The sequence below is a fragment of the Dipodomys merriami genome, unplaced genomic scaffold (genome assembly GCF_024711535.1).
Source record: "Dipodomys merriami isolate MVZ:Mamm:240054 unplaced genomic scaffold, mDipMer1.0.p SCAF_4, whole genome shotgun sequence".
Classification (NCBI taxonomy): Eukaryota; Metazoa; Chordata; class Mammalia; order Rodentia; family Heteromyidae; genus Dipodomys; species Dipodomys merriami.
In genome coordinates this window covers 35341201-35360510 of record NW_027205603.1, presented here as the reverse complement: position 1 = coordinate 35360510, position 19310 = coordinate 35341201, and the positions used below count along the sequence as shown (strand labels likewise).

Below are 19310 nucleotides of genomic sequence, written 5' to 3'. Positions count from 1 at the left end.
ACCTTTTATGTTTCTATGTGCTGCTTAGAAGTGAACCCCAAAAATTGTATGGCTTAGAATAGCATTTCATTTGAATTATAATAAGAGCAAAACTAAATAAAATATTTGATAGTCTCCTTCTCCAAACAAAATTACTGATTTTCAGTAGTTGTCAGCATAAAAATATGTCTACAAATTACCTTCCCCTCTGACTGTCTTTAGGAAATTTGATATTTGAGAGTAATAGCAGACTCAACCTGTAGGCTGTACTCCTTTTGGGATTCTAAAATGTTTGATCTGATAATTCATGATCTGTGTCTTAATACACACACACACATATTAATGCATCCCTATGCATATTGTGGTTTGTATCTGTTTATCAAACCATTTGCTTATTTATGCATGGTCTGTATTTTTATATACACAGAATTTTCAGCTCCTTTCCATGAGGGAGACAGTGCTCAGAGTACTGTTCCAGTTTGTATAGGGAAGCTGGCACCTATATCCCCCTTTACCTTTCTTGAAGGATAACAGCTTACTTGCCGAGTGGGCTAGTATTTGAGAGACGTGTCTCATTTGTCTTTTCATTTCTTTCTTTTCCCTCTTTTTCTACTGTCATCCCTGTCCTTGCTCTCTCAGGTTTTCCCTTCCATCTCTACCTACAAATTCTATAGCTTATTTTCAACATGGTGTCTAGTAAGTGCCACTGCTGCGTTTGTTCACCCATTGCTCCCCCCCACACACACACACTTACTCTCCCAAAGACAGATAAAGGAAAGAAAACAAAAACAACAGAAAAGATAAAACCCTTTTGTTTCAATTTCCTGGAGTGTGTTTTGATAAATATTATTTTATATGACCAAAGGTATATAGATAGCCTTTGTGTTCCTTTTCCTCAGAATCTCCTGCCTTTTGATTTCTTGAAGCTTGTAGTTTGGATGTTTCTTGTGGCCATCTAGACTGTCTTTGCTCCTTTCTCTCAGGGGAAGAAACCATTTTTGTTTCTCTCATGCTTTAAAAAGAGCAAACTCTAGTTCTCCAAGATATCTTTTGTCCAGTGCTGGATACTTTCCATTGCCTTTTATTGTTTCTTCAGTAAAGATAATTAGAGACTAGATACAATGGCAACAGCCAGCCACATGTAAAAGCAGAATCATGACTACGTAGTCTGCTACATTCTGTCCAAGATGCCAGACTGCTGGATTCAGTGACAATCCAGAAATCTGAGCAACAACTTCTGTAATATTTCACGCCAAATGGCCTGGATTTGGTTAATAAATGACAGCTTTCTTCAGTTTTTAACAACCCAAGAAAGCCAACTGTGTATCTCCTGGATCTTTTCTTACTTTCTCCTCCAATCCTTCCGCACATCTGCCTGTCTTTGAGTCTACCAAAACAAAGTGACCATTCCTGACTCCCTTGCTACAACTACACCAAGCTCAGAATACATATCTCTTGTTTTTCTCATTTGCATGGTTCTTGTACAATAAGAAATATCAACTGGTCTTTCCTTTGTGCCAGTACTAGGGCTTGAAGATATGGCCTTGCATTCTTCCTTGGCTTTTTCACGTAAGGCTAGTGATCTCCCACTTGACTCAAATTGTTCCTGTAATGCCCCTAACACCCTTAGAAGTTTTATTAAAGTTATTGCTTTGAAGGTTTTCTGTGAGAGTGTTGTGTTGGCTGTCGTGTTTGTTCTGAATTCACAACCTTCCTTTACACTCTGGACCCCCAATGCCTTGGGGTACACTGTGGAGTACACTGTAGTGCAGCCATGTGCTGGTGAAGATTTAGGCAAGTTGCTTTTATCTCTAAACATTAACATAATTTAATTTCAAATGTAAAATAATAGTTGCCTCTCAAAAATAAGATACATAATTCCTAAAATGAAGTAGTCTTAACCATTAGCATAGTCTTAACCCATTAAATAAAATTTGTTATACAGTATACTGTGGCACCATTGTTATCAACTCATTCTAACTTAAGTACAATGTATCCTTCGCCTAGGGTAGCCTCTTCCTGTCTTTTAATTTACAGCCAGAACCTGAACAGGTTTGTGAACATCTCAGCAGTGATCTCCAGTGCCACTATCTGTGCATTCTTAATGCCCTTTCTCCTATAGCCAATCATACCCAGGACCCTGACCTTACTCATGTTATTCTGAGCTCTCTGTTTGTCCCCGTGTTGAAAACACCACCCTTCTCACTTTCCTTTATGATCATGTTGTATTTTATCCATGCACATTTACTTTTCCCCTGTGAATATGAATTTATTCCCAATTCTCTCCCATCTGCTAGCTTTCTTAGTTGGAGCTAGTTCTGACTTGCATCGTCTTTATTGTTAGGGGCTGAATTAAACCTCCTCACAATTTATATTTTGAGGGCCTAACCTCTAGTCCCTCAGAATGATTGGATTAAGAAAAGGCTTTTACAGAGAGAGTTACATATAAAAGAGGTCATTGAGGTAAGCGGTACATCCTATAAAAAATATCAGAGAGTAGCCAGATGTATACACACAGAGAAAAGAGTCACAGGGCACTGATGGGAAGATTGCTATTTATAAGTCTAGCAGAGAATCATCAAAAGAAACCGTGGTCAACATCTAGGTGTTGGACTTCCAGTATGTAGAACTGTGAGGACATACTCAGTCTGCCGTACTATGTTAATAGAATCCTAACAAACTAACACTATTCTTGGTCCCTGTCCTTACATTTAGCATTTACTACATGCAAAACTATCTGAAGGAGCTTGTGTTTTCTACAGGAAAAAAATATCTAAGGCTCAGCTAGATGTGTTTGATTAGAACAAAGTTAAAGTGACGTTATGCCATGATTCAAGCATTTGATTATTCATCATCTGGTACTCATAGAAGTAGAATTGTGTCGGCTAAGTAATGCAAGGAAAGTGTGTAGACCAAGAGGCAACAAGAAATCAATGTATGGATTAGCAGAGCTTAATTCAAAATGTAAAACAAGATACAGAACAACTTCCCTACAGCTCTCCTTCCCTCTACTGCAGATCTATGATAGAAAAACACCATTGCCTTGAATTGTGTGATCTTGTACAGATGCTTTTGAGGATGCTTTAGAGGCTAACCAAATTTTTTTCCCTAAACTTCATGTGGGGATTTGGTTACATTATAAGATCCTTCTAGTCTAGAAAAAAGGAAGGTAAGCATAAAAAATATCAACTATTAGAGGCTTAGAAAATGTAAGGGAACAAAGAATGAAAGAACACGGGCATTTACAGCCCCTAAATGGCAAGAAAAATCTAAAAGTATAAGTACAGATTGTTTTTGAAGCTGTGTAAATAAGAGACACTAACAGATAAATGATGACATCATCTTTTGTATCTGATTTAAGAAAGCAGAGGAACTGTGGAGGCCTTTAAACAGCCAGGACACGGCATAGCCTCAGTGAACAGGCCTGTTGGGGCTGACATTTCACAGGCCCCAATTTTTATACTGGCTCAGCTGTGTGTCCAGCAGCCAAAGGCCCTGACATTTCACATTGTTCATTTATTTGTTTAGCACTAACTGTCAAGGACCACCAAACATTAAGGAGATCCCTCTATGTGAAGGAAACTTACAATGCTTGATAAGAAATGTAATGGTCATCTTGCCCATGTAATTGTAACCCCTCTGTATGGTATTTTCACAATAAAATTAAAAAAAATTTTTTTTAAACATACAAAAGGAAAACCTTTTCCTGGGGGAAAAGCAGGAGAAGCAACCTTGAAGTCATTCTTCTAATAGTTTCGGAGCTATAAGAGAAGATCTTGTACTCATAAAGCAAAAGTAGGATATAAGACAGAGCAATTAAAGATCCAAAAGGGCCTCCTAGGAATTAGAAATGTGATTTATAGGGCTGGGAAGGTGGCTCAGTGGTAGAGTGCTTGCCTTGAATGCAGAAGGCCCTAGGGTGGATTCCTCAGCACTACATAAGCAGAAAAAGCTGGAAGTGGTGCTGTGGCTCAAGTGGTAGAGTGCTAGCCTTGAGCTGAAGAGCTGAGGGACAGCATCAAGGCCCAGAGTTTAGGCCCCATGACCAAAAAGAAGAAAAAAAAAGAAAAAAAGAAATGTGATCTACAACTCGTAAGACACTCTAGCATGTTAAGCACAATAGGGTGACTATAGATGGAGGTGATGCGATTTACATTGCAGAAATCCAGAGGGAAGGATTGCAACCACACATTACCATAAAGAAAAGATGAAATGTGCAAGTGCTGGTGGCTCATGCTTCTAATCTTAGCTCTGCCTCTCAGGAGGGAGGCAAAGCAGTTTGAGATCAGGCTGAGCAGAAAATCCCATTAGACTATACCCATTAGACTATAGCAAAAAGCAGAGCTGGAAGCATGGCTCAAGTAGTACCAGCCAAGGAAGCACAAGTTGAAGGCCCAGTACTACTACAAAGAAAAAATAAATGATGAGTTTGGGAGGTGATAGGTATGTTTAACCTGATTTTAAAGTTACAGAATGCATATGTATATCAAAACATTACATATTATCTCAGGAATATGTATAATGGCTGTTTTATGTGTTAGTTAAAAATTAACTTATTTTGAAAAGATACTTCAAAAAATGAATGTGATAACAGTATTAGAAACTAATTCAAGGACATCTCTTAGAAGAAAATCCAGAAAAACAGAAATCAAAAGCACAAAACAAGATAATTGGAGGCTCAAATGAACATTTCATGTACAAAGAAAAGGAATTTCAGAGAGAATACAGAAAATAACATAGAAGAACTTGTTAAAGAACAATGCTAGGAAACTTCCAAGAACTGAAGATATGAGTTTCTGTATTGGAGAAAGCACAGAATGCCACAGCACCAACACTAGAAATGAAATGTGGTCATATTGTCAGAGTTATAAAGACATTGGTTGTAGAAATGGGGTCTCTGTTACATAAGACCCCAAAAGTATGGGCAAAAATTTTTTTAAATGGGACTACATCAAACTGTATGTTTCTACACAGAAGAGAAACCAGCCAAAAAAAGATAGGACAACCCACAGAATGGGAGAACATTTTTAAAGCACACATATCTAAAATGTGTAAGAGCTCATCTAACTCAATAACAGAATAATAATAAAAATATTCTGACTCAAAATTGCACAAAGGACAATTGTTTTATTTTCCAATGAAAACAAATAGCCAACAGGTATATGAAAATGCTTTTCATGACTAGTTATTGAGGAAATGCAAATCAAAATCACAGTGCATATTCTTTTTTTTTTTCGGTCGTGGGGCTTGAACTCTGGGCCTGGGCGCTGTCCCTCAGCTCTTCAGCTCAAGGCGAGCACTCTACCACTTAAGCTACAGCACCACTTCCGGTTTTCTGGTGGTTTATTGGAGATAGGAGTCTCACGGTCTTTCCTGCCTGGGCTGGCTTTGAACCGTGAGTAGCTAGGATTACAGGCGTGAGCCACCAGCGCCCGGCTTCACAGCGCATATTCTGAGGTGTGAGATATTACTTCAGACCTGTTAGAATAGCAGCCACTGAAAAAGAATAGATAACCAAGTGTTGTTAAAGGTGTAGGGAACAGAAGACTTTTCTTCACTGTCAGAAGGAGTACAAACTGATACAGTGTTATGGAAAATACTATGGAGATTGTCCAAAAAGTATAAAAGTGGATGGTCTAGCAACCTATTTTTGGATATATATATATATATATATATAAAATTCAGCCAGTATTTCAAACAGATATTTGCATCCTCATGTTTATTATAGTACTACTCATAATAGCTGAGATATAGAAACAGCTGAATGAGTAAAGAAAAGGTGGCATAGTGGAAAACTATTTGCCTTCAAAAAGGAGGCATTGTCATTTTCATTATGAGTTCACAGAAAGACAAATAGTGATGAGCCTGCTTGTATATAGCATTTTTAAAGTCAAATTCAGAGAAGTAGAAATAACACAGTGGTTGCCATGGCTGAGGATAGAGGAAAATGGAAAGATATCAGTCCAAGAGTACAAACTTTCAGCATAAGATGAACAAGTTCTAGGGATCTGTTGTTTGTCAGGGTTAATAATGGATGTGTTCTTGGACTCAGTGGTGGTGCTTGTAATTGTTGAACAACATTATATAGAGAAAAGGCCATTCTGTCATATACTTTGAATGTTTGCAATCTTTGTCAATTAAATATTTAACAGTTCAAGTAAGATTAATCACACTAGGTAGCAAGAAAAATGCTAAAAGTTCTAACTACTTAAGTTTACTAAACATCTACTTGTACAAACCTTCAGTCAAATGTAAGAATAGCTTCAGATATTTTCAAAAATGTCTGTTTTGAGAAGCAATAGAATCCAACAGTTAGGAAGCTCTGAGGCCCAGAACCTGGCAGGTGCCACAGCAAGTCCGCGAAGCCCAGACAGCAACTGATGTAGATCACAGCAGGGCAGATTTCCCACAGAAATGTTATTGTGTGTTTTTTGTTTTGTTTTGTTTTGTTTTGAAGGGGGAGTAGTGTGAGGGGAATGGAAAAGTAACAAATCATACGATGTTTTTGGCAAAAGGGGTAGCTTGGATATGCCTTATCCAAAATGGAACCAGATGTGTTTCAGAATTTTTTGGATTTTGGCATATTTATACATAATCCGAGAGTTTGAGAAGGGGACCCAAATGTTCACACAGAACTCATCTAGACTTCATACACAGCTTATGTGCATAGATTGAAAGGAACTGAATAGATATTTCTTTTCTTTTTTGTGATGGTACTGGGGATTGAACTGAGAGTCTGGGCACTGTCCCCAAACTTTTGTGCTTAAGGCTAGTGCTCTACCACTTGAGCCACAATTCTGCTTCTGACTTTTTGGTGGTTTGTTGGAGGTAAGAGTCTCTAGGTATTCCTGCATAGGCTGACTTTGAACCGTGATCCTGAGATCTGAGACTTTTTAGTAACTAGGATTACAGATGTGAGACACCAGAGCCCAGCCTTATATAATTTTTAATTGTGCCTGCAATGAAGTTCATGGAATAGAATTTTCTACTTGTCATCACTAGGAGATCTTCAGATTTGGGAGCATTTCAGATTTCAGACTTTTTAGTTAGGCAGGCCTAATACCACTAACCTGTAGTATCAAGAGACAATGTCATAGCAGACTTTCAGAGATAGTGAAGAAATAACATTAAAGGCATTATAAAATGAAGCCAGCAAAGAGGAGAAATGAAATGTGATCATGACAACTCAAGTTTGAGTGATATTCATTGTCATAATATTATAAAGTATGAGTTGAATTTACCCAGATGTTTGAGAGGTTTGTGAAATTAGCTGTGATTACAAGAATGGAAAAGAGGAAATAGAGAAAGATATGTTAAGTTGTTAAATGGTTAACTTTTTTCTAGTAGGTGAGAGATAATGTCTAAAATTGATGAATTAGTAATAGTAATATAAGTCACATGCTGATGGCTCATCAGCAGACTGAGATCTGGGTGATCAAGGTTCTGCTCAGGCAGAAAAGTTAATGAGGTTCTATCTCCAATTAACCAGCAAAAAGCTGGATTGGAGGCATGGCTCAAATGGTAGAATGACAGCCTTGAGTAAAACATGCTGAGGAGGACACTAAGTCCTGGTACTTGTACACACAAAAAAATATAATAGAGCATATTACTCAGATGTAATCAATTAAATAATGTATATATTTAACTGAATTAACTGGGGTTTTAGATTGAGATTTGAGAAGACTTGGTTAAGAAAGAGACTATTGCTTTTATTATAATATCTTAAGTAATTGGCTTTTTTAAATACATGTATTTCTTTCCATTAAATAAAAGTATTAATAAGGATAATTAAGAATCACTTTGGCTTTATTTTGCTTCCCAATAGAAAGTTAGTTTGTGGGGGGGGTGGGGGAGAAGGAGGAGAGGGGACCTAGGTATAAACCCAGTGCTTTGCACATGCTAAAAACAGGCCATATCTCTGAGTTGTACCACCAGCCTCAAAGACTTCCTGCAGAAAGTCAGCTTTAAAGGAGGACTTTATAGAACATAAGCTAATTTGCCTAAGAGAAAAGTGGGAGGAGCAAGCTGGCTGGTAGATAAGGAAATGTCTCTTAGGTAAAGGAAGATTGGGATGATGCCAGGGGTTTGTTGGAAATGACACTGGGGAATCTATTTGTAGAAGATAGAGTGATGGACATGGCTGAGGTTTAGCTAAAAGGGCAAGTGCTGAGGGTGTGCTTTTGAGACCCTTAGCTCTAACAGACCAAACCTGTTTCTAGTCTCTGCCCCATAGCAAAATGTACACTGGAAGCCCTTCCTTCCCAGCAACTACTAATGCCACTACTTTCTCTTCTCAGTGTTACTGAATGAATTAATTTAGGGACACAGAAATAATATTTTAAAGGAGGCCTTTGAAAATGTTGGCATTTTAGCTCAGTGTGAGTGCACACGTTTCTCTGAGCATATCCTAAAAAATTCATTTCTTGCTATCTCAGATAACTGAATGGGAAAATCTGTCTTCCCCCTCCTACCCTCTCTACTCCTTCCATACACAGTGCTGTGACCATCAGTGTCCCAGCAAAAATAAAAAATGGAGCTCCTAACTCCCAGGGTGATGATATTGAGAGGGTAGGCCTTTGGGAGGTGATTAGTTTCTAAGGGATTACAGATCTCAGAGAGTGAGGTTAGAGGTCACCAGGCAATAGCCTGCCTTCTTCTACTGTTAAAGAGGTTAAAGAGAGAAGCTATCACATAAGAACCAGGAAACAGACTTTTTTTATTGTGAAAATACTGTACAGAGGGGTTAAAATTACATGGGCAAGATAATGAGTACATTTCTTATCAAGCATTGTTGCCTCCTCCTTTGTTTCCCCTTCCCATCCCTTCTCATCTCTTCCCATCCCCCCCAAAGTTATAAAGATTGAGGAAACAGACTTTTACCAGCACCAAATCCAAATAAAAAGTAAATAATTGTCGTTTATAAGTCATTTATCTATAGTATTTTGTTACAATATCTAAGTGGATTAAGACGCATGCCCACACACATACGTACATATGCACACTGTGTGTGATTAGGTTCGGTCTTTAATGTTCAAAAACCTGTGAATGTTACAGAATGTGGTCCTGGGTGTGTGGTTAGAAACAGCATTCTAGGTCTTGTCTGAAATGTCTCCTTAAAAACCCTGTGTGTCATTCCAAAGTTGGCAAACTCCCCTAGTCTCTGTCTTGATTGTAAAACATCTACATTGAGCACCTAGAGACCTTGGCTGCTGTTATCTTTGTATTTTTTCCCCTGTTACCTGGCTTATCTGCTACTGTTTTTGGAAATACTCACTTCCTTTACTAGGCAAGCGCGTGCACTATCCTGAGTTGAGCCTTGTGCACCAATGCCAAGCAGGGAGCACAAAATTTTCCAAGCCCCTGGAAAATACTGGAACTCACACATGCTTAGTAGGATGGGTTTCTGGTGTTAGCTCTGCTGGCTTTTTCAGTGGGGGTTTTAAGTGACTCCTTAAAGTCATATCTTCATCCTTAAAGAGGGAAAGTTCTACTAGATCAACAGCATGGCTCCTAGATGTAAAAGTATTGAACTCCATAAAAATAATAATGTGCTTGTTTTATGATGGAAATAACTAAACATCTATATAGTTCTTGGTTAGCATACAAGTCAGGTTCTCTGGAGAATAGAATGTATCTATAATTGCAAGCGAGGATTTATTAGGTTGGCTTACACATCCCAAGTGTCCCCATGACCATCAGCAGGCTAGAGGCCCTGAAAAACCAGGAGCTGCTCTGTCTGTGGGACTTGAAGCCTTAGAAGGAGGGGGATAGTGATGCAAGCCAAGTTCCAGTCTGCAGGGCTGGAAACTCTCTGGAGAATTACTGCTGCGAGTGAATTTAAAAGCTGAAGTCCAATGTCTCTGGGTGATAGTAGCAGCAAAAGAGACTCAAGAATATTAAAGTGTGTGTAAGCTTTCTCCTTCTCATTCTGTTCCATCCAGGCCTGAGGCCCTTTAGATGGCACAGACCACATTCAAGGCAGCTCTTCCTCACTCAGTTCCATAGCCCCCTCTCAGCCAGCCATCTCTGGGGACACTGACAGACACTTCTAGAAGTGTCTTTACGCATTTTCTAGGTATCTGTCACTCCAGTCAAGGGGACAAGAGTAGCCACCACCAGTTGGACCAAGCACATTGGTGGTGGTTTAGCAAAGATATGTGCAGTCAGGTCCTAGAGAGACCTCAGTGTTACTCTGCTCCTACTAGCATGAGTTTGTCATCCAGATTATCTGTGCCACATGGAACAGGGGAAAACAAAAATGATTTGTTTGTTGATAGGTTCTACAAAATCACAATTACCTATAGACCAATACTCTGGCAACACTTCCTGAGAGAAGGGGTCAGTATATTTAAGGACAGTTTGTTCTTAAGTAAAAAAGACACACACACACACACACACACACACACACACACACATATCACAATTACCTATAGACCAATACTCGGGCAACACTTCCTGAGAGAAGGGGTCAGTATATTTAAGGACAGTTTGTTCTTAAGTAAAAAAGACACACACACACACACACACACACACACACACACACACACACACACACACACACACACACACATCACAATTACCTATAGACCAATACTCGGGCAACACTTCCTGAGAGAAGGGGTCAGTATATTTAAGGACAGTTTGTTCTTAAGTAAAAAAGACACACACACACACACACACACACACACACACACACACACACACACACACACACACACACACACACACACACACACACACACACACACACACACACACACACACACACACACACACACACACACACACACACACACACACACACACCCTGGAGAAATCACTTTAACATTTTCCCCTAGGGCTTTGTGTTCTATTTTAGTAACAAAAGATCAGCTGTTTCCCACCCCTTCCCTAACATAAAGAAATGAAAGGAATTTCTAGAAAACCAGGAGAGAGAAAAAAGCTTGTCCTTTCAAGGCTCCAGTAACCTCATTTGAAAAGTGGTTTCATGTATTAGTGAGGCAGTTCTCTCCTTGTCTATGTGACAGTTTAACAAGAATGTAACAGATTTATCTGGCAATTTAAACAAGTTCCAGTAACAACAGTGGGTGCTGGCAATGTAGATGCAGCTGAGAAGATGTGAACACAGCCTTTTCTTCTCTAATATCTTAAGATTCCTGACAATACTTGAGCTGATACTTGAGCTGAAGTAAAGACTTCTTAACCATCCCTTTATTGAAATGTGGTCTTTGACTTGCTAGTTGACACTGCCTGTTTTGGATAAACATCTATGGATACTAGTTGAAGCACTCAGTTCTAGCAAGACCGGCACCACCCCAACAATGGCCTTAGTAGGAGCAATTGTAAGGCGGACACAAAATAATGGGTAGATTTCACAGGAATCCAATTACAAAATCAATTTCTTTGTCCTGCTTTATCTGTACAGCTTTTTTTCGATCCTCCTTACTGTAGGAGAGCTGTTGTTATTCTTTTCTTCTGCTGGCAGTTCCTCTCAGCTGGCTGCTCTGGGTGTTCCTCCTGCCTGCTTGCCCCCACTGCTCCCACTCCCCACCCTGACCCAGAGCATAGTGAGGTGGTGGAGATACCAGGAGATCTCCCAAGAGCCCTGCCTGACCCACCAGTCCACCCTTGGCTCCACCTCAGTCAGAAGCCTTTAAGGGGGCTAAATTAGCCTCCTAAAAAGCAGAGGAAATGAAGGCCACACTCATTTGGGCCAAACACTAGGACATTTATTTGTTCTGTTTTGCTATTTTGTAATGTATCAAGTGTTCCAATTGATGTGTTCCCAATGTCTTTGTAAGTTATCATCATCATCATCATCATCATCATCATCATCATCATCATCATCATCATCATCATCAGTTGTAGGCTTTAACTCTGGGCCTGGGCACTATCACTGAGCTCTTCAGCTCAAGGCAAGGCTCTACCACTTCCAGTTTTCTGGTGGCTGGAGATAAGAGTCTCACAGACTTTCCTGCCTGGGTTGGCTTTGAACCTCCATCCTCAGATCTCAGCTTCCTGAGTAGCTAGGATTACAGGCATGAGCCACTGGCACCCGGCTATAAGTTATTATTTGCTATGTTCAATGTTCCTTTGTAAGGAACTCTATGAAAAGTAACTAAATCAATGCATGTAACTCAAAACCTAGTATGTGCCTATTACTATGTGATTTGTATTCCAGCTTGGATGATGGAATGTCACATGAAACTTATGGTAATATGTTGATAAGCAAGATCAATGTTCTTGTTAGGTTGTGAAGAAAGAGAGAGAAAGAAAAAGGAAGGAAGGAAGAAAAAAGAAGGAAGGAATGAAAGGCAAGGAAAGGGCAAGCCTTTAAACAGATAACAATGAGGAATTTATTTTCTGAAATTTCTAGAAATGACAAAAAATTTTATCCAGAGCTGAGTGCTAGTGGCTCACACCTGTAATCCTAGCTACTCAGGAGGCTGAGATCTGAGGATCTTGGTTCAAAGCCACCCTCTGAGACTTATCTCCATGAACACCAGAAAACAAGAAGTGATGCTGTGACTCAAAGTGGTAGAGCACTAGGCTTGAGTGAAAAAACTCAGGGACAAGACTCAGGCCCTAAGTTCAAGCCCCACAACCGACCAAAAGAAGAACATTTGGTTCAGAAAAATAATGATATATATATATATATATATATATCAATCATTATTTATATTTTTATATATTAGCATTATATATATTATATATATATATAAAACTTCTTTGGCAAGAGGTTCTAAATAAAATTGACATAAATAATCTAGATGAGAATAGAAATGTATTACCGTGTGTGTGTGTGTGTGTGTGTGTGTGTGTGTGTGTGTGTGTGTGTGTGTGTGTGTGTGTGTGTGTGTGTGTGTGTGTGTGTTGGTTCTGAGGCTTGAACTCAGAGTCTAGATGCTATTGCTTCACTTTTTTACTTAAGACTAGTGATCTACCACATGAGCCACAGCTCCACTTCTGGCTTTCTTGTGATTAACTGGAGATAAGAGTCTCATGAACTTTCCTGCTCAGGTTGGCTTTGAACCTCAATCTTGAGAGCTCAGCCACCTGAGTAGCTAGATTACAGGTGTAAGCTACTGGTGCCCAACTAAAAACTTACTACTTTTAAAATAAAAACAAAAGCTGACAGTCATTGTATGATGTACTATGTTGTAATGGGCATATTTTCATCTCAGTGAACCCAAAACCTGCCTTCTAGTCTTTAGAAAGAAACTGGAAGTTAATCCGTGATGAAGGCCTTGCAGTGATGGACACAACCAAGAGTCTTTTCCTGCCTGAAGATGAAAATTTGAGGGAGAAGGGTGACTGGAGCCAGTTCACGCTGTGGCAACAAGGTGAGTGCGGACTCTGGTTGTCCTTTATCTAGAAAACAAAGTGACAAGATTCTTCTAGTGATATTCTCAGAACTGGGGTTCCTAGACTTAAAGGAAACTGCTTAAGAAACCTAGACATGCACACGCATGCACGTGTCTGTGTATGTGTGTGTGTGTGTGTATGTGTGTGTGTGTGTGTGTGTGTGTGTGTGTGGTTGTGCAGTATATTTGAATATCTCTAGTGAGAGAAAGAGAACAAAGAGAGAACTAGTATTTTTCATTTTCCTGCTAGATGTCATTACTAAAGTCATGCTACTGTGTGGGTATAACTCCAAAGCCCACCATGTGTCTGTCTGTGTCTTAGAAAATGAACATCCCTGAGCTTTATTTGCCTCTGTAAAAATGTAGGGCATGCTGTGGGCCAAAGCAATGTCACCACAGGTGAGAAATGTTGGAAATAGTAACCCAAGAGTGATGGGACAAAGGTACCTTCTGAGTCCTTCAGGAAGAAGGAAGTGGTCATGTACAATGCATTGCTTAAGTTTGACCCAACCTAGATATATAGATGGAGTGCAGAAGGCTATAGTCAATGTGCATTAATCTTTCTGGAGGCTCTTTTTGAATTCGCTTAAAAAATCAACTAGAGTCACTGCACAAAAGTACACCCATTTTGATACCCAAACCATGTGAGCTACATATATTTCATGACACAAAAAAAGTCAGTGTAGCCAAGGACAGTGCTGTGTTTCAGGTTTTTTTTTTTTTTTTTTTGGCATGGCTTCTATGGAATAAGAGGAACTACTTCGGTAATATGTGTTTGTGAATAAACCTATAGAAGAAAGATCAACTAACCCTCAGAATTTCCAACACATTTTTTTTCATAAAGGAGTCATACAGTCCATATATGGGCAACATGAACATTTCTGTTTGGCATACACTGAGGTTAATTGAGTCTATTGGCTCTTAAGCGTTTCTCTGATACTTGAGTTCATTAATACCCTGTATGATTCATGAAGCAGCCAGGCTTCCAGGGCAATGCTTCAGAGTAGCATCCATAATGTAGACACTGGGGGCTCATGCCTGTAATCCTGTCTACTCAGGAGGCTTACATCTGATTATTTAGATTCACAGCCAGCTCAGGCAAGAAAATCTAGGAGACTCTTATGTCCAATTAGGCATTAAAAATAAAAAGCCAGAAGTGGAGTTCAAGTGGTAAAGCACTATCCTTGAACAAAAATCTCTGGGATAGCACCCAGATCCTGAGTTCAAGCCCCAGGACTGATACAAACAAAAAGGAATAGCATACAATAGAAATCAGTCAAAGACTTGGAAAAAATTATATTAAGTGAAGTAAGCCAGGCCCAAAGAAACATAGGTCCCATGGTTTCCCTTATTTGCAATAACTAGTATATGTCTGAGTAAAACAGAAAAGGTCAGATAAGTTGATGTTAGGGAAATGAACCCTAAGATATGTATTCAAATGTTTTTTTTCTTTCATGCGATTGTTTCTAACACATTTATAAGATTATTTCTTTGTTGCTATGCATGTCCCTACCCCACGGTATAACCCCTGTTTTCACTGTATTTGATGTTGTTGTAATTTGTGGTGGGGAAGGGAAAAAACAAATCGTTTAAATAGGGATACAGGTGGACCCATTGCAACAAAGAGATGTACACGTCGTTATGTCAAAAACGAACTTTACAACTATGGTGGTGGGGGGAGGAGGGTTGAGTAGGGGGGTGGGGGAAGGATGGGATGGGAAGGAGAAACAAAGGAGGAGGCTACAATGCTTGATAAGAAATGTACTCATTATCTTGCCCATGTAATTGTAACCCCTCTGTACATTATTTTCACAATAAAAGAAAAAAAAAGGAATCAGTCTCGGCTAACAAAAAGTGCTTTAATAAAGCAGCAATATGCAAATAATTATAAGGATACGAAAGCATTAAACTATAAAGAAAATATATATTAGAGATAATGATTTGTTTAACATTTGACTCATGATTTTTATGTCACTTATTGTCCTAGGAAGAAAAAATGAAAATGCCTGTAAAGGAGCTCCTAAAACCTGCTCTTTATTAGAAAAGTTCCCAGAGACCACAGGATGCCGGAGAGGACAGGTATTGAGACTGTTTTCATTACTGGAGAGAACACAAGTAGTCAGGAATAAGAGAGAACCAACCTTTACGAAGAAAACAGTTGTTTTCTTTATTGTAATGAGCGCCTCTTTTGTCATTTGTTTTTTAATGAAATAATTTCATGCAGTTAATGTCAAAAGTGAGGGTTGGAAATGTTGATTGTTTACCACTTTGTGGAAAATGTGAGTGCATAGTTTTTGTTCCTTCGCCAAGAAATAACTATGTGAATATAAATTCAGAGCTTTGCAAAGCCTCTCATCCAAACTGACAGTAATTTTGTACTGTCACTTTCATGTAGCAATTCCTCCACACTTTGTTCAGCGATGAGTAACATGTCATATTGTCTATACAGATCAAATATTCCATCATGCACCCTGGAACCCATGTGTGGCCACACACGGGACCCACAAACTGCAGGCTCCGAATGCATCTGGGCTTGGTGATTCCCAAGGAAGGCTGCAAGATCCGCTGTGCCAATGAAACCAAGTGAGTTACTTTGTCATGGCTTCTGCTGGGTCTTCTCAGGATGGATGCTCATGACAACAAAGCTGTGTTCAGTTGGATCGTAGCTCTTTCTGGAGCTGGGTAATGTAAATCCAGACTCTCTCGTGTCTGTGCCTCTTTTGCTTCCTTTCAGTCTGAAGATATTGCCCAGTGACAGGACTGCTTGCTGTTGTCATTTCTCCATCTGGTTACTGAGCCTTCTTGCTTCCCTCTTTATGTGTACAGCCTTGCATTAGCCCACATGTATTGAGTCCTGAATGTCTTAGAGGCATGATGCTTATGACTACCCAACTTGAGTTATTCATAAGTGTAAGAAGTTTGCCTTCCTGAAGAAAACACTCTTAAGATATTTTTGTTTTGCTATACAGGAGACAGCATGGTGGCTGTAGAAGCCAGCTTTTCCATCTCTTCCTGCATGAGCTTGGCCAGATGCTTAATCCCCTTCAATCTCAGCCCCCTTGCTCATAAATTGGCAGTGGTAATACCTCCTTTACAAGATTGTTGCATGGATTAAGTGGACTATCGCCTGCAAGGCACTTAATCTTTATCCCAGAATCAATGGGGATATGGTGAAATGTCACATCACCCTCTCCTAGTACCTTTTCATTTCTTAATGGTAGCAGGCTTATTCAAGATCTTGTGAACAAAGCACGCTTACTCTACCTACTGTCCCTGTGAGCCTCAGACTTCTATCCCTGGAGTGTTAGTCTATCTAACATATAACAATTACTAAGGCTTAGTTTCATTTAATAAAAATAGAGCTTTTCTTCTGACTTCTTAGAAGAATCTATGTAGATCTCAGTGATCCTGCTGACTGTCTACTAGTAATTAATATATATTAGCTTGGTCTCTACAAAAAAAGCTATTAATTTCTACAGATCAGAAACTGTATCTGTTATCTTCTTAGACATTTCACCTCTAGTAAAAATTAGACAGCAGGATGACAATTTAAGAGTTGTGCATTTGGTTGTTGGCCAAACCCATATCCTGGGCTCAGAGTCTCATGGGCTAGCCTGCCTAAGCTGCCTTCAGACCACAGTCTTCAATCTCAGTCTTCTCAGCAGGTAGGATTACAGGCATGACCTACTGTCATCTGGCAGCAGTGGTTTTGTTTTTGTTTTGAAACAAGATGGATTTAGACGTTGAAAGCTGAGAGAGAAGGTGCTTCCAGAACAGCACCTGTGAAAGAGGAAGCCAAAACATGGACCACATTTGAGGCACATAAGGGTAAGGCTGGAAAGTGAAGATGTCCTAGAAACTAACTTTTCATAGAAGCTTGTGAATACCAAACAAATGGGATCAGACCTCTGTTAGGAATTTATTGTGGAAGCTCAGTGTGACTCCAATAGGGAAAGTGGGAATAAAAGCACCACATTCAGGAGGCATGGAGGGCTGGAATTAGAGTGCTGGAGAAATGGAGAGTAAAGAGCAGATACTGGAGACATGGTGTGGGTTGATTGAAGTGAATCCTGAGGGTGTGGTACAGGAGAATGGGCAATCACTCAGAGATGGTGATGCATTTGCAGACTTGCTGAAGGAAGGTGATGATACCTTGGCAAGTATTGGACCTTGCAAGGCCTAAGGCAAGTTCAGGGAAAGGGAAATGAGTATAGTCTGTATATATACATTTTATTTAAGTTACTATTGGAACACAGTAGGAGGTATTTCAAGGTGTTTGCTGGAAAAGGAGGTCTGTCACTCAGAGGAGAAGTCAAGTGTAAAGAGAGAGCTGTGAGAGTCAGGAGCTCAGCGGGAACTTCTAGAGGAAGCTTAACAGACAGCTGCATGATGACAGAAGTGAAAAGAAACCTGAAATATTTTGTCAGGCCTCTGGGAATTCAGCTTGGGTCTTCAGGTCTCTCTGTGAAAGGAGGGGAGGAGGGATGCTGCAGAGACAGAGACAAATAAACCAAATACTTGGAGTGCAAATAAGATCATAAGGCAGTGAGTGGAGAACACCAAGTTTCATTTCTCAGGACTAGTGAGGGTGCTAGGATTTGTCTGTTTGCTTGCACTTTTGTGTATTCAGTCTCTTTCCCTATTTCCTCCCTTCTTTTCAGCCTATTTTTTTTTCTGGTTCTCCTTTCCCTTCCCTTCCCTCCCCTCCCCTCCCCTCCCCTCCCCTCCCCTCCCCTCCACTCCCCTCCCCTTCCCTCCCCTTCCCTCCCCTTCCCTCCCCTTCCCTTCCCTCCCCTCCCCTTCCCTTCCCTTCCCTTCCCTTCCCTTCCCTCCTTTCTGCCTCTTGTCATTTCTGCTTACAGATATTCAGAGCAAAAGCACTAGATAAAAATTTGGTTAAACTACAGAGCACCAGAGGCTCACACCTGCAATCTGCAACTAGCTAGGGAGCTGAGATCTGAGGGTCATGGTTCAAAGCTATGCTGGCTAGGAAAGTCCATCAGCTGAGATCTGAGAATCACAGTTTGAAGCTATCCTGGGTAGGAAAGTCTGTGATACTCTTATCTCCAAATAACCATCTAAACACCAAAAGTGGAGCTGTGGCTCAGGTAGTAGAACAGCAACTTTGAGCAAAAAGCTAAGGGACAAATCATAGGCCCTAAGTTCTAACCCCAGTTCTGGCACAAAAAAAATAAAAATAAAATATTTCTTTAAGCATAGGTAAGGACAGAGAAAGCATGAAACTGATTGACCTGAGGCAGAGAGGAAGCCAGTTGGAGAATGGCTGTGGCAATCAGACAGAGGAGCAGGCAGACAGTGCCAGGAGCTCAGGAGAGCTAAAAGCACCAGGAGACTAACCCACAAAACATCTCTGGCTCCCACCAAACCCTTGCGACTATGCTGGAAGATTCGAATCACTACCAAGTTTAAACACTTCTAGATTAATAGCCCTTCTCCTATGAGAGCTTCCTTGGGTCACCCTGAAGGGGATCTGGAATAAGACATTAACTTGGCAGTCCTTCAGCCTTTGCTCAGCTAAAATTCAACCTATCTTCATGTGACAGTAGGAGCTGATGATAACAGTAATTGGCAGATGGGATATTTTGCAACTTCATGGTCATCATTAAAAAGTACTTGTCATCCACCCGCCAATTATGGAACCAGGGAGGCAATTATGTAGAGGATGAAGCACTGAATTCTCTCATGTCTGACAGGTGGGGAGCACCACCTCCTTTGTGCCTCCTTTGGCTCCTGATCAGCAGCCCTTTTCCCATGTCCCTCCTGTCATGCTTGCTGTAGACTATATTCCTTGGTCATTCTTAACAGTGCTTAACAGTAATGCTGGTTGGATGAGGATTACAATCTCCTTTCAAAAGACTGCTTTCCCAAAGAAAATTGGGTCTGTTTAGTTAAGTGCTGTGTAATGCTTGTAATGAAAATACCTAGATATCTGAACAGTAGATAGTT

At 40.0% G+C, this 19310-nt stretch overlaps 1 protein-coding gene across 5 annotated transcripts in view; it reads left to right on the top strand.

Moving 5' to 3' along the window:
• Asph (aspartate beta-hydroxylase) overlaps nt 1–19310 on the top strand; it is a 204273-nt gene that overhangs the window by 173169 nt on the left and 11794 nt on the right. For all 5 annotated transcript variants that reach the window (XM_069990787.1, XM_069990784.1, XM_069990785.1 and 2 more), the window contains 3 exons: nt 13187–13322; nt 15331–15422; nt 15793–15926. In XM_069990787.1, coding sequence (XP_069846888.1) covers nt 13187–13322; nt 15331–15422; nt 15793–15926 — 362 coding nt within the window. The remainder of the gene's footprint in view (nt 1–13186; nt 13323–15330; nt 15423–15792; nt 15927–19310) is intronic.